We start from the raw sequence: 18,319 nt of genomic DNA, 5'->3' as shown, positions 1-18,319 counted from the left end.
TCATCATTCATTTCTTGCCTTGTCAGCTTTACGCCACTGGCATTTACTGGATGTTTGTAACCATCCATCAGAAGATCCCATAGATCACCATCTAGACCAAGAAAGTAACTTTCCAGTTTATCTTTCCAGTATTCAAAGTTTTCACCATCAAATACCGGCGGTCTAGTATAACCATTGTTACCGTTGTGTTGCTCAGCAGAGCCAGATGTAGATGCAGGTGTAGACTTTGCAGTTTCATCAGCCATCTTTTACTGAAGCGTTTTTCTCTTCCTGAATCTTTTCTAAACACGGTTAAGTGCTTGCACCTTAGAACCGGCGCTCTGATGCCAATTGAAGGATAGAAAAACACTTAGAAAGGGGGGGTTTGAATAAGTGTAGCTTTAAAAACTTGACAGATAAAAATAAATTGCACAGTTATTTTTATCCTGGTTCGTTGTTAACTAAACTACTCCAGTCCACCCCCGCAGAGATGATTTACCTCAACTGAGGATTTAATCCACTAATCGCACGGATTACAATGGTTTTCCACTTAGTCAGCAACTAAGTCTTCCAGAGTCTTCTGATCACACACTGATCACTCCAGGAACAACTGCTTAGATACCCTCTAAGACTTTCTAGAGTATACTGATCCACACGATCACTCTAGTTACAACCTGCTTAGATAACCTCTAAGACTTCCTAGAGTATTCTGATCCACACGATCACTCTAGTTCCTTACAACTTAATGTAATCAATTCTAAGAGTATTACAATTGCTTCTTAAAAGCTATAATCACAAACTGTGATATTTCTCTTAACGTTTAAGCTTAATCTCACTAATATATTACAACAGCAATGTAGTGAGCTTTGATGAAGATGAAGATTCTGAGCTTTGAATAGAACAGAGTTTCAGCAAGTTAATATGAGTTGTTTTTTTTCAGAATCGTTAACCTTGCTTCTCATCAGAACTTCATATTTATAGGCGTTGGAGAAGATGACCGTTGAGTGCATTTAATGCTTTGCGTGTTCCGTACAGCATCGCATTTAATGTTATACGCTTTTGTCAACTACCTCGAGCCTTGTTCACGCTGTGTCTACTGACGTTGCCTTTAGTAGCTTTTAACGTTCCTTTTGTCAGTCAGCGTAGCTTGCCACGTGTACTTCCTTCTGATCTGATGTTTGTGAATACAACGTTTGAATATCATCAGAGTCAAACAGCTTGGTGCATAGCATCTTCTGATCTTCTGACCTTGAAGTGCTTCTGTGCGTGATACCATCAGGACTTCAGTGCTTCTGATCTCATGTTCTTCTGATGCTTCCATAGACCCATGTTCTGATTCTGCTTCGACCATCTTCTGATGTCTTGCCAGACCATGTTCTGATGTTGCATGCTGAACCCTTTGAGACAAAGCTTCTGAGCGCTGAATTATGCATACTCTTTATATATATTTCCTGAAAAGGAAATTGCATTGGATTAGAGTACCATATTATCTTAAGCAAAATTCATATTATTGTTATCATCAAAACTAAGATAATTGATCAGAACAAATCTTGTTCTAACATTAATAACATGACTATATGTATGCTCTTGTATTGTTTTGATGGTATGTGTTTGTATGATTGATGGATGATCTGAGTATAGATGAGTTGGGTGAATAATATAACTGTGGTGTACTGTTATTTATAATGCAATAATATTTGTTAATTGCAAATGAGACTCACCCTTACACTATATTTTTCAGATTGAGGATAGCGGCTTCGACTCGGTGAGGATTAGCTCATGAGTCAGTGTGTCTGTTAGCGTCGGGTCATGCTCTGATGGGTGTAACACTGGGGAACGCTGTTTTTTTTAAGTTTATGACATTAACTTTGTTTTGTTTAATTTATTTCGAGGATTGAAAGCATTAATGATGTGATGCTAGTTGATAACATATTCCGCTGTGTAAACATGAGTTATTTGATTTATGAGTTATGTAAGATGTTTTCCTTCAGTGAATGCATGACTATGACAGATGTTGTTTTATTTTATTTATTAATTGTGACGCCCTTGTGCATGTAACTCTGATTTATTTGTTGAATTGCCGAGGGGTTTAGAAGGGTGTTACAATAGTGGTATCAGAGCATAGTCGGTCGTTGTGACCAGAGTCTTAGTGTCAGTGTCAGTCTTTCTGTGTATGCGACTAATACGAGTTATTTGTAGATACTTTTGTTCTGACTAGATTGTTTGTGATTAAGCAGAACAATGGCTGGAAGAGGAGGAAGAAACGATGATGCTCTCGCTGAGGCTCTGGGCATGATTGCTGGTGTACTTGGAGGAGGAACTGTAGGAGCAGGGATTGGTGCTGATAGGCAACTGGGGAATTTTCAGAGGAACAATCCTCCATTGTTCAAAGGCACGCATGATCCTGAGGGTGCTCAGAAATGGCTCAAGGAGATCGAGAGGATTTTCCGAGTCATTGACTGTGCTGAGAATCTCAAGGTGAGGTTTGGAACTCACATGTTATCTGAGGAGGCTGATGATTGGTGGTTGACAACCAGAGCTGAGCTGGATGCTGGTGGTATAGCAATTACTTGGGCTATATTTAAAAGGGAATTTCTGAGGAGGTATTTTCCTGAAGATGTCAGGGGCAGAAAGGAAGTTGAGTTTCTAGAGCTGGTGCAAGGTAACATGACAGTACCAGAGTATGCTGCCAAGTTTGTGGAATTGGCAAAGTACTATGTGCACTACAACAACGACGAAGCCAGTGAGTTCTTGAAATGTGTCAAATTTGAGAATGGTCTTCGTGATGAGATCAAGCAGGGTATCAGGTACCAGAGAATCCAGAGATTTGTTGACCTGGTAGATTGTAGTAAAATTTTTGAGGAAGATAGCATCAAGCTGAGGTCATCTCACTCTCGCGAGTTGGTTGACAGAAAGGGTAAGAAGCCTATGGATAGAGGTAAACCATATGGTAGAGGTAAACCTGTCGATTGGAATAAACCCAGTGGGGGAGATTCCAGTGCTCGTATCAGATGCTATAATTATGGTGATATGGGACATCGTAGGAACGAGTGTAAGCTTGATCAGAAGAAGTGTTACAAGTGTGACCAGGTGGGCCACATTGCTGCTGACTGCAAGAAGAGGGTTGTGACTTGTTACAACTGTGGTGAAGAGGGTCACATCAGTCCTAATTGTCCTAAGCCAAAGAAGAACCAATCGGGAGGAAAGGTTTTTGCTTTGACCGGGTCAGAGACTACTCCAGAGGACAGGTTGATTAAAGGTACGTGTTTCATTCATGGCACACCTTTAGTTGCAATTATTGATACTGGAGCAACGCATTCTTTTATTTCTTTGGATTGTGCTGAGAGGTTAAATCTTGAGATAACTGATATAAATGGAAGTATGGTCATTGACACTCCTGCGTCGGGTTCAGCAACTACTTTGTCTGCATGCTCGAATTGTCCGGTTGACATTTTTGGCAGAGAATTCGGGATGGACTTAGTGTGCCTTCCGTTGAAACAACTCGACGTAATCCTGGGAATGAACTGGTTGGAGTTCAACCGTGTTCATATCAACTATTTTGCAAAGACGGTAATTTTTCCTGAAGAAGTTAGTACTGATGATCTGGAAATGACAGCCAGACAGGTAAATGAAGCTATAGGAGATGGTGCAACATTGTTTATGTTGTTCGCATTGATGAATGTGAAGGAGAAAGTGGCGAGTAGCGAATTACCTGTGGTGTGTGAATTTCCAGAAGTTTTTCCAGAAGATGTGAATGAATTACCACCGGAAAGAGAAGTGGAGTTTTCTATTGAATTGGTTCCGGGAACTAGTCCAGTGTCGATGGCACCGTATCGTATATCGCCGTCGGAATTGGCTGAACTGAAGAAGCAGTTAGAGGAATTTCTTGAGAAGAAATTCATTCGTCCTAGTGTTTCTCCGTGGGGTGCGCCTGTGTTACTAGTGAAGAAGAAAGAGGGTTCAATGAGGCTGTGTGTAGATTACAGACAATTGAACAAGGTTACTATCAAGAATCGGTATCCATTGCCGAGTATTGATGATTTGATGGCTCAGTTGATTGGGGCATGTGTATTTAGTAAAATTGATCTGAGGTCAGGATATCATCAGATTCGCGTGAAAGATGACGATATTCAGAAGACCGCTTTTAGAACGAGGTATGGACATTATGAGTATTCTATAATGCCGTTTGGAGTTACTAATGCACCTGGTGTCTTTATGGAGTATATGAACAGGATCTTTCATCCTTATCTCGACAAGTTTGTGGTAGTATTTATAGATGATATCCTGATATATTCTAAGAATGAGGAAGAACATGCGGAACACCTAAGAACGGTATTGGAACTGTTAAAAGAGAAGCAACTCTTTGCCAAACTGTCGAAGTGTGAATTCTGGTTAGAGGAAGTCAGTTTTCTTGGGCATGTGATTTCTAAGAATGGTATTGCTGTTGATCCTACAAAGATAGAAGCTGTGTCTCAATGGGAAGCTCCGAAGTCAGTGTCAGAGATTCGTAGTTTTCTTGGTCTTGCAGGTTACTACAGAAAGTTCATTGAAGGATTTTCAAAGTTAACATTGTCGTTAACTAAACTAACCAGAAAGGGACAAGCCTTTATTTGGGATGCAAAGTGTGAAGAAAGATTCCAAGAGCTGAAGAGGAGGTTGACTAGTGCTCCTATCTTGATTTTTCCGAATCCGACAGAATCATTTGTGGTTTATTGTGATACATCATTGATGGGTTTAGGTGGTGTATTAATGCAGAATCAACAAGTAGTCGCTTATGCGTCGAGACAACTCAAAGTACATGAAAAGAATTATCCGACTCATGATTTAGAGTTGGCAGCTGTAGTTTTTGTTTTGAAGTTGTGGCGACACTATTTATATGGTTCGAGATTCGAAGTATTCAGTGATCATAAGAGTCTGAAGTATCTCTTTGATCAGAAAGAGTTGAATATGAGACAGAGAAGGTGGTTAGAATTTCTGAAAGATTATGATTTTGGTTTGAATTACCATCCGGGTAAGGCAAACGTTGTTGCTGATGCATTGAGTAGAAAGACTTTACATATGTCTATGCTAATGGTGAAGGAATTGGATTTGATTGAATAATTCAGAGATTTGAGTTTGGTGTGTGAAGGTACTCCTACTAGTGTTAAATTGGGTATGCTGAAGCTGACGAGTGGTATTCTTGAAGAGATCAGAGAAGGTCAGAAAGCTGATGTTGAATTGATTGATAAGTTGACTTTGATCAACCAAGGCAAGAACGGTGAATTCCGAGTTGACGAGAATGGTATACTGAGGTTTGGTGACCGAGTTTGTGTTCCTGATATTGATGAACTCCGAAAGCGTATTTTAGAAGAAGGACACCGTAGTGGGTTGAGTATTCATCCTGGTGCTACTAAGATGTATCATGATTTGAAAAAGTTATTTTGGTGGCCTGGAATGAAGAAAGAAATTGCTGAGTTTGTGTATTCTTGTTTAACGTGCCAGAAGTAAAAAATTGAGCATCAGAAACCATCTGGGTTTATGCAACCGATGTTTATCCCCTTAGTGGAAGTGGGATAGCATATCAATGGATTTTGTTTCGGGTTTGCCGAGAACTGTCAGAAATTGTGAAGCTATCTGGGTTGTGGTGGACAGGTTGACGAAGTCTACACATTTTATATCAGTGAGAATGGATTATCCGATGGAGAAGCTAGCTCAGTTGTATATTAAGAAGATAGTTAGTCTACATGGTATTCCTTCGAGTATCGTGTCAGACAGAGATCCGAGGTTTACGTCTAAGTTCTGGGAAAGTTTGCAGAAAGCTTTGGGTACTAAGCTGAGACTAAGTTCTGCTTACCATCTGCAGACTGATGGACAGACTGAGAGGATGATTCAGTCGTTAGAGGATTTGTTGAGAGCTTGTGTGCTAGAAAAAGGAGGTGCTTGGGATAGTTATCTGCCTTTGATTGAGTTTACCTATAACAACAGTTATCATTCGAGTATCGGTATGGCTCCGTTTGAGGCTTTGTATGGTAGGAGGTGTAGGACGCCGTTGTGTTGGTACGAATCTGGTGAGAGTGATGTGATTGGTCCGGAAATTTTACAAGATACCACAGTGAAGATTAAGATGATTCAAGAGAAGATGAAAGCTTCTCAGAGTCGTCAGAAGAGTTATCATGACAGGAGGAGGAAAACACTTGAGTTTCAAGAGGGAGACCATGTGTTTATGAGAGTTACTCCTATGACAGGTATTGGTCGGGCATTGAAGTCAAAGAAGTTGACTCCACGTTTTATTGGACCGTTCCAAATCTCTGAAAGAGTGGGAAAAGTGGCATATCGTGTCGCGTTACCACCGATGCTTGCAAACTTGCATGATGTGTTTCATGTGTCTCAATTGAGGAAATACATTTCAGATCCGTCCCATGTGATCCAAGTAGATGATTTACAGGTAAAAGACAACTTAACGGTTGAGGCATTGCCTGTGAGGATTGAGGATCGAAGGGTGAAGCAATTGCGTGGTAAGGAAATAGCTTTAGTCATAGTAGCTTGGGGAGGACCGGCTGAAGGAAATGTTACCTGGGAGCTAGAGAGCCAGATGAAGGATTCGTATCCGGAGCTCTTTACCTAAGGTATGTTTTCGAGGACGAAAACTCTTTTAGTGGGGGAGAGTTGTAACACCCGTATAATTTTAATTTTTAATTTAATTTGAATATTAGATTAATAATTATTATTAGTATGGATTTTATGAAAATAAAGGAAAAATGATGGTTGATGGCATTTGGGCCATGTGACAGATTAGTAAGAAGAAGGGGTGTGGTGTAGTAAAGCCTTACTAATTTAATATTATTTTTCATAAAATAATTAGAGTTGGGAAAGAAAGAACAGAACGTGAAAAGAGAGAAGTTGGAACACGAAGAACGTAGAAGAGGAACAAAGAGGAAGAGACCAAAGAGCAAGAATTTGGCTAAGGTAAGGGGAGACTCTTCCAATTATCATCTCTTATTGTGATTATAGATGAATAGTGTGTGAATAGTTGTATTGTTGAGTCAATTCTGTTTGTATGTCAGAGTTAGGCTTTTGGGTCTTAAGAATTGGTTTAGATTTTGGGGTTTTGATGTATGAATTGATGTAGGATGATAGATTAATCCGTATGAATGAATCCTATGAATAATAGAGTGAAAATTGGACTATTTTAGACTCAAAATCGTGGACTGGTATGAGTAAAATCGAGTGGGTTTTGGACTGTTACGAAGTTGCAGGTTCTGGACATTTTTCTGGTGTTTCACGTATGAAACAGTGCCATACGCGTATGGGATGAGGTCATACGCGTATGAGGGACGTTCCCCAAGGGCTATACGCGTATGATACGCAGGTGCCCTGTCCCAAATACCCTGTACTGGTGATTTGCGTATGAGTAGCGTATGAGGATGCTCATACGCGTATGAGAAATTTTAAAGAGGGAATTGGTCCTGGTGATACGCGTATGGCAAGGCTGATACGCGTATGAGTTGGTTTTAGACCATTTTAAATTCTGATGAAATGCGTATGATACGCGTATGAGGCATGGTGATACGCGTATGGATGCATATAGGCTATATGATGCGCGTATGGTCGCTGTATGTGAAATTTTTGTTTTGTGATTTTTTCTGGAAAGTTCAATGATGTGTAACTTTCGACCGGTAGGCCTGTTTTGTATGCTATTTGAGACTGTGTAAACCTTGTGATGTGATTCTGTGGTTACTGATGATTGATTGTATTGAATGATGTTAATGTATATATGAACATGCTTAGTAATGATGATGATGATGATGATGATGAAATGAGTATAGAGGATGCTACTCATAGAGTGGAGATGATGAAAGTATGTTATATATATGTTTGCATGCATTCACAAGCATTGAAGAGGGCTGAATCCTAGACGATGAGGGGATTCAGTGAATGGCAGAATTCCCATTGTGTGGAATTTGTGCTGGCAGGGCCGTATCTGGATGATGATAGATCGGTCGGTGGATTATTCCACTGGTGATGTTTGGTACCACATGCATAGAGGCAGTTGCATTCATTTGCACGAATTAATAACATGACTATATGTATGCTCTTGTATTGTTTTGATGGTATGTGTTTCTATGATTGATGGATGATCTGAGTATAGATGAGTTGGGTGAATAATATAACTGTGATGTACTGTTATTTATAATGCAATAATATTTGTTAATTGCAAATGAGACTCGCCCTTACACTATATTTTTCAGATTGAGGATAGTGGCTTCGACTCGGTGAGGATTAGCTCATGAGTCAGTGTGTCTGTTAGCGTCGGGTCATGCTCTGATGGGTGTAACATTGAGGAACACTGTTTTTTTTAAGTTTATGACATTAACTTTGTTTTGTTTAATTTATTTCGAGGATTGAAAGCATTAATGATGTGATGCTAGTTGATAACATATTCCGCTGTGTAAACATGAGTTATTTGATTTATGAGTTATGTAAGATGTTTTCCTTCAGTGAATGCATGACTATGACAAATGTTGTTTTATTTTATTTATTAATTGTGACGCCCTTGTGCATGTAACTCTGATTTATTTGTTGAATTGCCGCGGGGTTTAGAAGGGTGTTACATCAATCCCTATGTAATCTAAAATATGAAAATGATTGAAAATCCCCCATGATGTAATACAAATTCAAATCTACTCTCCGTCCCTTACAAATTACCAATAGTAACTTCTGAAAAATCTCGATGACCAAAGAGAACATAATAATAGAAAACCTAAAAGCTAAATCAAAAGACCTAATAATGACCAAAGAAGAAGAAATAGGATTATGAAACCCGCAAATTAGATGATTGATACTTGCAACGTCTTTCGTGTTCACCGAGTCTTCATCAATATTTCTTCTATGAATTCTCCATGTTCGATTTATGTATGAAAAAACCAAAAAAGAAATTGATCCTTTGCGATGCTTGGGGAATCATCATGTATTTATGTATAGTTGATTCACTATATGTTATATAAAAAACTATTTGCCACATCATATATCAAATGCACAAAATTAACTTCTTTTTTTTAAATATCCAAAAATTAACTTTACCAGCAGTAGTTATGTTGGTCCTGGCATACCATTGACAATAGAGATTTTTGTTGTACCAGCTTGTATAATTGATTACACTTACTTTTAGATTTTTTAAAAGGTTTTTTCTTCACCCACCTCCTAACCTTCTTGCCCACCCCTGGTGAATTTACCACAATACCCCTTGTTTCGGAAGTTCATTTCCGAAACGGTACTTTTTTTTTGGAAAAAAGGTGTTTTCGGAAATGAACTTCCGAAAACGTGTTTTTTTTAATATAAAATATTGATTTCGGAGATGCATCTCCGAAATAAAGTCACTTTTCAAAAAATGTGGTGTTTCGGAAGTTCATCTCCGAGCGCACCCCCCTTGGAGGAATTCGGAAATGCACTTCCGAAAATAGGTCTGGACAGAAGAAAATGAACAATTCGCTTTATTTAATCGGGTGAAAATTACAACCATAATATTACATAAAATTAAAGTTACATATTGTTAAACACGGGTAGGTGGGGATGAGAGAGTGGTGGGGAGAAAAAAAGGCTTCCAAATTTCAAAAGGTTTATTTATTATTTTAATAAAAATACGTACAACTGAAAGTAACAAATGACGGAGGAGGTGTAACCGGAGCCGAAACATATGACGGAGGAGGTGGATGTCCGGAGGAAGAAGACCCGGAGGTACGTCCAACGCGAGACAAAGGAGCCAATCAATGTAAGCTATAATTTATCATTATCATCAGGGGACGTCATTACAAAAAATCAAGAAAAAAATCTTATTATTTTTAATCTTGATTTTTTAGAAATGACGTCCCCAGATGATAATGATAAACTATAGCTTACAATGATTGGCTCCTTTGTCTCGCGGTGGACGTACCTCCGGTTCTTCTTCCTCCGAACATCCACCTCCTCCGTCATATGTTTCGGCTCCGGTTACCACTTCCAAAAACTAATATGATAAATCCAATACAAATACACTGTGCGATACAATCCGAAATCAGAACAAAACAAAACAAAAACATGTTATTCTGCCCGACGAGCGTTACAAAATACACATCAAACAAAAAAACACGTTATTCTTCCCGACGAGCGAACTCCTCCGAATGAAGATAATTATACCAATCCTCATCCCACTCAGTCTCAGAACCATCAGCGTTGATCACGACTCTCACGCCTGAAGACTGAGCTTGAGCATCTGGGCCCCGGGCCCCCTGGGAACAAGAAGTAGAGTCGGTCGAAACCTTCTTCTTCTCCTTCACCTCCTTCACCTCCTTCACCTCTTTCTTTGAAGAATCCTTTCTTCCCTTAGCGCCCTCTCTAGAAGACATGTTCCTGTAAACAATTGAAATCGATTAATATGCGAGACAAAATAAAAAACAAAAAAAATTGAACTTCTGATATATTTCGGAAGTTCATTTCCGAAAACTGGGATGGAGGTGTTTTCGGAAATGAACTTCCGAAACACCCCTGCGATGCAATTTTCTGCAACTTCCATGGCAGACCCCTAAATCAACCTTCAAACCAAATCAAAATGCTTCTAAACAACCTAAATACTACTAACAACCTAGCCATATATCATTTATGCAATTAAAACCCTAAATAACATGCATTTGAATAATATATCTAAAAATTTCAAAACTTACAAAGTGTTAGGATTGAGGGCTTTTGAATGCTGTTTAGCAGTGTGATTGGAGCCTTGATGCAGCTTTGGAATTCTGTTTGCACAAATTTTCGCCTCTGCCACTTTTTGTTTTGATTTAGGGTAAATGATTGGGGGAGGGGGAGTGTTTTGATAAATCTGCAGAAATCGCAGTATTTCGGAAGTGAACTTCCGAAATAATTGTTTCGGAAATGAACTTCCGAAGTAAGTCAATTTTTTTAAAAAAACACGCTTTCGGAAATGAACTTCCGAAGCAGGGGTAGTTTTGGTTTTTCGCACGAGGTGACCACCCATAGGGAGGTGGGTAAAGAAATTTTCTTTTTAAAATTTCATTCAACATTTTTGTATGGGATTCGACTATTCGTTGTACTTTATTAATAATAATTTTTGCTTATGAAAAAATTAAGGATTTAATAGAAATACACCGACATTGTAAAACAGTTTTACATTGTCAGTGAAATCATAATCGTTAATTTAAGGATTGTGATGCACTGACCGTGTAAAATATTTTACATTGACGGTACACTAACTTTAAGCTCAAAAACTAATAATTAAGTTAAAGAAAAAAAACTTATGAAGTCCCATTATTATTATTATTATTAATATAATTATTTTTGACAAAATAACTATTTTGTTATATCTTCTTTTGGGCAAAGATCCAAATTACTAGTTGTGAAAAGACGATTTTGGGTTGCAGAGACAACCTCAGTTAATCTATAGAGGAGGCACTGCAAGAAATCTATCGCTGCTGATCAACGTAAGGATTGAAACGAGAGGTAACCTTGCCATCACATAGATCTTATTGAAATGCATACATTTTACCTTTCATTTACATGCAGAACTTTTGATTCGTTATTATTGTTTTCATTTGAATTCTTATATCTCATGCATGATAATTTTTCAATTTTATTTCCAATATTCATTCTTTCTGTGTTCTATTCTGTGGATTGATTCATATTTCAATGTTTTGCATTCCTGGCTTAATGTGTGTTCATTTGTGTTCAATGCTTCTTCAATTTACAAGAAATGTTTTATCTAAATAGCACCCATATCTCTGAAAAATGTGTGTCTATGAAAATATTGGTGTCTGAAACTCACACACTTATGATTAGGTTTAATTTAGTTATTTTCTTAAATTATTAATAGTGTCCACATGTCATAATCGGTGTCGTATTTTTGGAGTTCCTGCATCATATTCATAGTGCTATGAATCTTTTGTTGAAGTCCAATGCCAATCATTTTTGCATATCATTCTTTAAAATAGAAAATTATTTCAAATTTCCAATCAACGTTTTTTTAACCACTTTCTAGCTGTATTTTGTTTTTGTGGAATGATCACCATTTCAACAAAGATATTTAGTCAAGGTAATGGTAACTCCGACATCGATATTATTAGTTTTTTATCTCTTTAACGCTAACGCTTCTGAAAAATAGTGTGTCCAAAATCGACACCGACATTTATAATTATGTTTCATTAATTATTTTTTCAAATTATAATTAATATTGACGTGTGAGGGTGTCTTGTTTCTGTGCTTCATAATTTTTCACTGAATCTTTATGATTTGAAGTGGACTTGTATATATTATATTTCAGCATCCAGAGCCATATTTGTGTGAACTTCTGTCTCTTTTTTTCAGCTTGTAGGTAGAAGGAAGAGGATTTAGTTCCGGCTTCTGTCAAATTGACAAGAGTTGAAGACAATGGTGAGGTCTACTACCAAGGATGCACAAGATCTTATCCGCGCTCTTTGGTCTGCTTATTCCGCAACCCCGACGAATCTCAAGGTTGTTTGTTCTCTCTTTCCCTCTGCATTTCTACAAAAGTATTTACTTTTTTCTAACCATACTTTGGCTCTTCCTGTAGATCATTGATCATTATGTTGTGTTCGCCGTCTTCACTGCTCTCATTCAGGTACTTCCCAGCCCCGTTTCAATTTCGAAGTGAAAAGGGTTCAAGGTTTATGTTGAAGTTACGTGCTCTTGTTAAAACTTCGATTTTTCCATTTTCTTAATGAACGTTGAACAGGTAGTTTACATGGCTTTGGTGGGAACATTTCCATTTAACTCCTTCCTCTCAGGAGTACTTTCTTGCGTAGGGACTGCAGTTCTGGCTGGTAAGAGACGAATCGATATAATACAGTATTTCTAACCCAACTAGATTAATATGCATGTATTTTGTTCTTGTATTTCTTACCAATGTTGCAACATTTATTTTGGACCAGTTTGTATGCGGATCCAAGTGAATAAAGAGAACAAGGAATTCAAGGTAATGTAATAAGGAATTCAAGGTAATGTAATTCGTTTCTGTGGTGTATTATGACGTTTGAGTAACAAAACCAATTAATATTTCTAGGTTTTCTTCACTTGATATATTCTTACAGATAATTGGTGTTCCATCCTAATGCAGGACTTTGCACCCGAGCGCGCTTTTGCGGATTTTGTTTTCTGCAATGTGGTGCTCCATTTGGTGATCATGAACTTCCTTGGTTAAACTGTGTTTGTGTGGTTTTGTTTAGAGAGCTCGTCGACATGGCGAAAAACTAATAGTGCTATACCTTGATTTTAGTCACTAGAGTATTTAGTTTAATTCTAATTGCCACATTGTAGAAATAACATTGTGAATGCTACTTGCTCATTTTCTTTCCAAATGTAAAAGTACAGGACATGAAAAGCTCAAACCAATAGAACATGAGATACCTAAAACTTTCTTTTGCAAATGAAAACACTAACCATTTATTTCATAATGAGATGAAATAAAGATGATCAATCTTATAGAAATTACAAGATTTAGGCCCTTCATAATTTAAAGTCTCACCTACCATTAAATATACAAGACAAATAGACAATCAACAAGAAAAATACATAGACACTACTACTACTACTACACCTATGTACACAAGTTATTTCAACAGAGATTGCATACTGAAGTGAGAAGAAACTTGCAGTTCAAGCAAGTTATCATCGCTATGAGCTTTGAAGTTTGAATTTCTTCTAACGAGGTTGGTGGATTCGTTGAGGTGCACACTTGAGGTTAACATATTGTGCTGGCTTCTCAAAGTGCTTTGCGGATCCAACAGGTGACTTGGGACCCCTTTCATTTGGGGACAAGATCTTCAGAAGAGCCGACGCATCCTTGTTAACACCTAGTTAAGAAAGAAACCAAACATGAGACATTACATTTTCATGTATCGTATCGAATTTTCAATCAATTAGCTTCAACACTTACCATGAAGAGGCTTCTTTTCCTCAACAGGTTCATCGATAACCGGACACTCTTGAGCTTTGTCAGACATAACCAATTTCTCAAACTCATTCTCTAGAAAATTGAACTCTTCTTCGATGCCAAGATCAAAAGTTTCAGCCAGAAGATTTTCTATATCATCATTTGTAGTATCATTAGCATCACTTACTTCAAAATCTTCCTCTTCGTTCTGGCTCACCCAATAGTCATGAAACCATGTTGAAGATTTCACAAGCTCCCACCATTGAGGTGAAAAATCCTCCACTTGACGAAATGCAGCGGGTATGAAGAGAGGAGCATTTGGATTCAGAGCCGAACTTCTTTTAGATACCAATGCCATTAGAAACTGTCACACAAATGCAATAACTTCAGCACAATCCTACATAGTATGCATAAAGTATATCAGTTTGCATTTACATGAGAAAACAATAGTATTGTCCATCGCGAATCACGGAATCATGTCAAATACTGAAGTAAATCACATGTAGGTTATGTAGGAAGAAGAACCAGTTGCTGCAAGCCTATAACAGATGGACAAAGAAAAATGATACACACTAACCAATATATAGTACATCACTAAAAGATTGATTTCAAATATAAGCATGTTAATTGCATAGAATCTTTGAAGCACATCAGCCTCCTCTACAAGTAGGCGTGTCGCAGTCGGTCACAAAAATAGTGATTTCAAATATAAGCATTTTAATTATTAAGAACCTATGAAACACGTCCTTTACAAATAGGTGGGTCGCAGTGTCCGACACACATTGGTGTTGCATACTTGTATAACGCTCACAACATGAGTAGGTTGCGACACGCACCGGGTGTCCCAATATAACACTCACAACATGAATTGGAAAAGTCAAACAAGTGTCTAAAAAATATAAAGTTTTCATTTACTTTGCTACAACATTTGCACATTTTGAATGGATTCCGACACGGCGACACCCCTAACACCAGTATGACACTCATAAAACACTTCTTTCAGATCTAAAAAAAACACTTGCTTCAGATCAATATCCCCACAATCAAGATCAAAGCTTTGATCTAAACCCAACCCCTCCCAGAACCACTTCATCTTTTGTTAGATTCTTATTTCAAAGCAAAAACAAAACAAAAACCTTGCAAATCCATCATGAAACTAACAAAACCATGATCCATCCAAGGTTTACTATATAGTAACAACAGTACAACCCTTATGATCTAAAACACACACATCACAAAGAAAACCAATGAAAAATCACAGCATAACAATCAACAAATCATTTTTTTGGGTGATCACTTAAAAAACATCACCCAAAAAAATCACATACAAGAAAAAAAAAAACTTAACCCAACTCTACATAATAAGTTCACTACACAAGCTTTGTAAAAAAAATCATTTTTTTTCAATAGATCAACAAAGGGTCACAGAATCTAACCAAAAAAATTAAATAAAACCCATCTAATTGACTATAAAAAAAATCATATTTTTTCAAAAGATCAACAATGGATCAAGAAATAGCATGAAAAAAATAGATAAAATTCCATTGTTACCTATTATCAGTGTTTTGCAGAGTGATGTTATGATTGTTCACAAAGATCACAATCACAGAGTGAGTTGAAAAAAAATGGAAAATGGTGTATATAAATTTTCTCAGTGGAAATGGATAAAGAAGGAAAAAAGACAGGGCTAGGTTCGGGTTAACCGAAGCTGAGGTTCGGAAATAGGTTAGTTATGTTTTTTTTAAGGTGTGGACCCCAGCACGTGGGTGGAAAGTGATGAGAATGGTCGATGGTGGAGAGAGAGTGGTTGATCGGACGGTTGAGAAAGGTACAGGTGGGGTAGATATTTTGGGTAAAGAAGAGTCAATGATGACTTGGATTGTTGATAAGGGCGGCTTGAGGAAAAATAAGGTGTGGGCGGTTGCATGGTTGCATAATGTGGACTCGCGCGGATTTAGGTTTTTAAATTCTGTATTTGCGCAACTGTTTAGATCCAAAGGAGTATAATCATAAGGGTCTGTTTTTTTAGATCTAACGGCTTCGAGTTGCACGGTGCAGAGGCTATATTGTACAACGATAGTTGAGGGTTTGGACCTCTCGACTTTTTAAATGGTAACGTAGTAGAAGACCGTTGGGTCCGCACGTGTAAGTTCATTCGTATCTTAAATCATTCGATAAAACTGGATTGTTATTGATATATAATTGTTATTATAAAATTAGTAATAATTGTAAATATTTAGCAAATCACCAATATATGATCAATTCAATATGTTTAATAATTATAAATATTTATAAATATTTTCTTGATTAAAATAAAATGAAATTATTGTCGTGACAGTGACTCGTAAAAATATTGAGTTTTAGTGAAAAAATTCATAGGAGTTAGTAAAATTTACAAATAGCACTCTCATTGTTTTCCTAAAAACAAAAATTTTGTCTCTCAAATAAAAATAATTGTTAATTAAAATAAAATAGGTATTACGTTGGTAGTAACCCGTAAAATAAAAAAATAATAATTGTTTGCACATCTATTGAATATTTTGCAATTGTATTTTGTTGGTGTATAAGGTGATGAAAACAAGGAGGAATAAAAAACAATTGCCACATAGGCCCTAGTAGAATAAACTTAACAACCAAGTTATCACTAGAATAGTAAATACTAAATTATCCTTCTAATACCATCCCTTAATTTAGAATCTATCAGAAGTCAACAACACCAATTTCACTCCTCAAGGGAAGAAATTGGTTTGTCTTGATTGCCTTCGTCAGAACATCTGTCAACTGCTTCTGGGTGCTGCAGTGCAGAACTTCTAACACTCCTTGTTGTACTTGACTTTTGAGAAAATGATACTTCGTCTCAATATGCTCGCTTCTTCCATGCATGGCAAGATTGATTGCAGACTTGTTATCAATCATCAACTTCAGAGGTTTATTTATCTTAACCTTCAGATCTTCTAATAGGTTGAGAAGCCAAACAGCTTGACATGCAACTACAGCGCTTGCAATGTACTCAGCTTCACATTTTGACAGAGCAACAACAGGCTGCTTCTTGGAACTCCAAGAAATAGGACCTCCCTGAAACTTAAACAAGTATCCAGAAGTACTTCTTCTGTCAACTATATCTCCACACCAGTCTGAATTAGAGTAGCTCATCAACTCTGATTCTGCTTTTCTTCCCGAAGGAAATAACAGTCCATAATTCAGCGTTCCCTTAATATACCTCATAATCCTGATAGCAGCTTGGTAATGGGACCACTTTGGTTTACTCATGAATCTGCTGACCATCCCAACTACATAACAAATATCAGGTCTGGTATTACACAAATACCTTAGAGAACCAACCAACTGTTTGAAGGTTGTAACATCCACAAAATCACCATCAGAGTCAGAATCCAATTTATGATTGGTTTCTAATGGTGTTACAACAGTTTTACAATTCTGCAGCTTAAATCTCTTCAGAAGTTCAAGTTCATACTTCAGCTGATGTAGAATGATACCCTTGTTTGAGTACAAAATCTCCATCCCTAGAAAATATACCATATTTCCTAGATCTGTCATCTCAAACTCATTCATCAGAACTTCTTTGAACTTCATCAGAACTTCTGTACAGCTTCCTGTTACCAATATGTCATCAACAAATAGACACACCAAATTCATATTGCTATCATAGTGTTGCATGTAAACACCATATTCCATCTCACACTTCTGAAACCCTTGCATCTTGAAAAATAAATCAATCTTCAAATTCCAAGCTCTGGGTGCTTGTTTCAATCCATACAGAGCTTTATGTAATTTGTACACCATCCATTCCTGATTCTTTTTCACAAATCCAGGAGGTTGTGACACGTATACCTCTTCCTGTAATGGACCGTTTAGAAATGTTGACTTTACATCTAGATGCATCAGAGGCCAATTTCTATTTGCAACTAAAACAATCACCAGTCTGATTGTTTCATGTCTAGCTACAGGTGCAAACACTTCAAAGTAATCTAGCTCAGGTTTATGAAGAAAACCTCTAGCCACTAGTCTCGCTTTGTGTTTGTCAATTGATCTATCTGGCTTAAACTTTACCTTGAATACCCATCTGACGCTGATGGCTTTCTTCTTATCTAGAAGTTTAGTCAACTTCCAAGTTTTGTTTCTTTCTATAGCCTCAAGTTCTTCTTTCATGGCATTCAACCATGCTTTCTTCTTGAGAGCTTCTTCAATACTCACAGGTTCAGAATCTACCAACATGGCACACTAAACGACTTCTCCTTCAGAATCTCCTTCAGTATCTTGAAACATGTTGAAATCTGCAAACCTTCTTGGTATTTGTCTGATCCTCTGTAGTCTCTGAACTTGTTCTGAAACTTCTCCAGAACTTCTGAACTGCTTCCTTCAGAATTACCACCTTCAGAATTACTTCTGGAAGCTTGTCCTCCA

The 18,319-nt window shown here is 37.4% G+C and overlaps 3 protein-coding genes across 4 annotated transcripts; 1 reads left to right on the top strand and 2 right to left on the bottom strand.

The window, feature by feature from the left end:
• Positions 1 to 12,347: 12,347 nt before the first annotated feature.
• LOC131642289 (dolichyl-diphosphooligosaccharide--protein glycosyltransferase subunit DAD1-like) lies at positions 12,348 to 13,215 on the top strand. The gene is made up of 4 exons (XM_058912565.1): positions 12,348 to 12,456; positions 12,536 to 12,583; positions 12,698 to 12,785; positions 13,079 to 13,215. Exons 1-4 carry the CDS (start codon positions 12,373 to 12,375, stop codon positions 13,213 to 13,215), a joined length of 357 nt encoding a protein of 118 aa, XP_058768548.1. The 5' UTR covers positions 12,348 to 12,372.
• Positions 13,216 to 13,272: 57 nt separating this feature from the next.
• Positions 13,273 to 15,586, bottom strand: LOC131642284 (protein EARLY RESPONSIVE TO DEHYDRATION 15-like). Of its 2 annotated transcripts, none has more exons than XM_058912562.1 (3): positions 15,446 to 15,586; positions 13,898 to 14,291; positions 13,273 to 13,814 (listed from the first exon to the last, which is right to left on the bottom strand). In XM_058912562.1, the coding sequence occupies exons 2-3, from the start codon at positions 14,250 to 14,252 to the stop codon at positions 13,663 to 13,665; spliced, it is 507 nt and encodes a 168-aa protein (XP_058768545.1). In that variant the 5' UTR covers positions 14,253 to 14,291; positions 15,446 to 15,586; the 3' UTR covers positions 13,273 to 13,662. The 2 variants fall into 2 exon arrangements, with proteins under 2 accessions (XP_058768545.1, XP_058768546.1); XM_058912563.1 differs by having other exon boundaries at positions 13,898 to 14,258.
• Positions 15,587 to 16,594: 1,008 nt separating this feature from the next.
• LOC131642287 (uncharacterized mitochondrial protein AtMg00810-like) lies at positions 16,595 to 17,590 on the bottom strand. The gene has a single exon (XM_058912564.1). It carries the CDS (start codon positions 17,588 to 17,590, stop codon positions 16,595 to 16,597), a length of 996 nt encoding a protein of 331 aa, XP_058768547.1.
• Positions 17,591 to 18,319: the final 729 nt, after the last annotated feature.

Source organism: Vicia villosa, unplaced genomic scaffold (genome assembly GCF_029867415.1).
Source record: "Vicia villosa cultivar HV-30 ecotype Madison, WI unplaced genomic scaffold, Vvil1.0 ctg.004751F_1_1, whole genome shotgun sequence".
NCBI lineage: Eukaryota > Viridiplantae > Streptophyta > Magnoliopsida > Fabales > Fabaceae > Vicia > Vicia villosa.
Note: the sequence above shows the minus strand (reverse complement) of the source record. Positions and strands in the feature narration are given on the sequence as shown.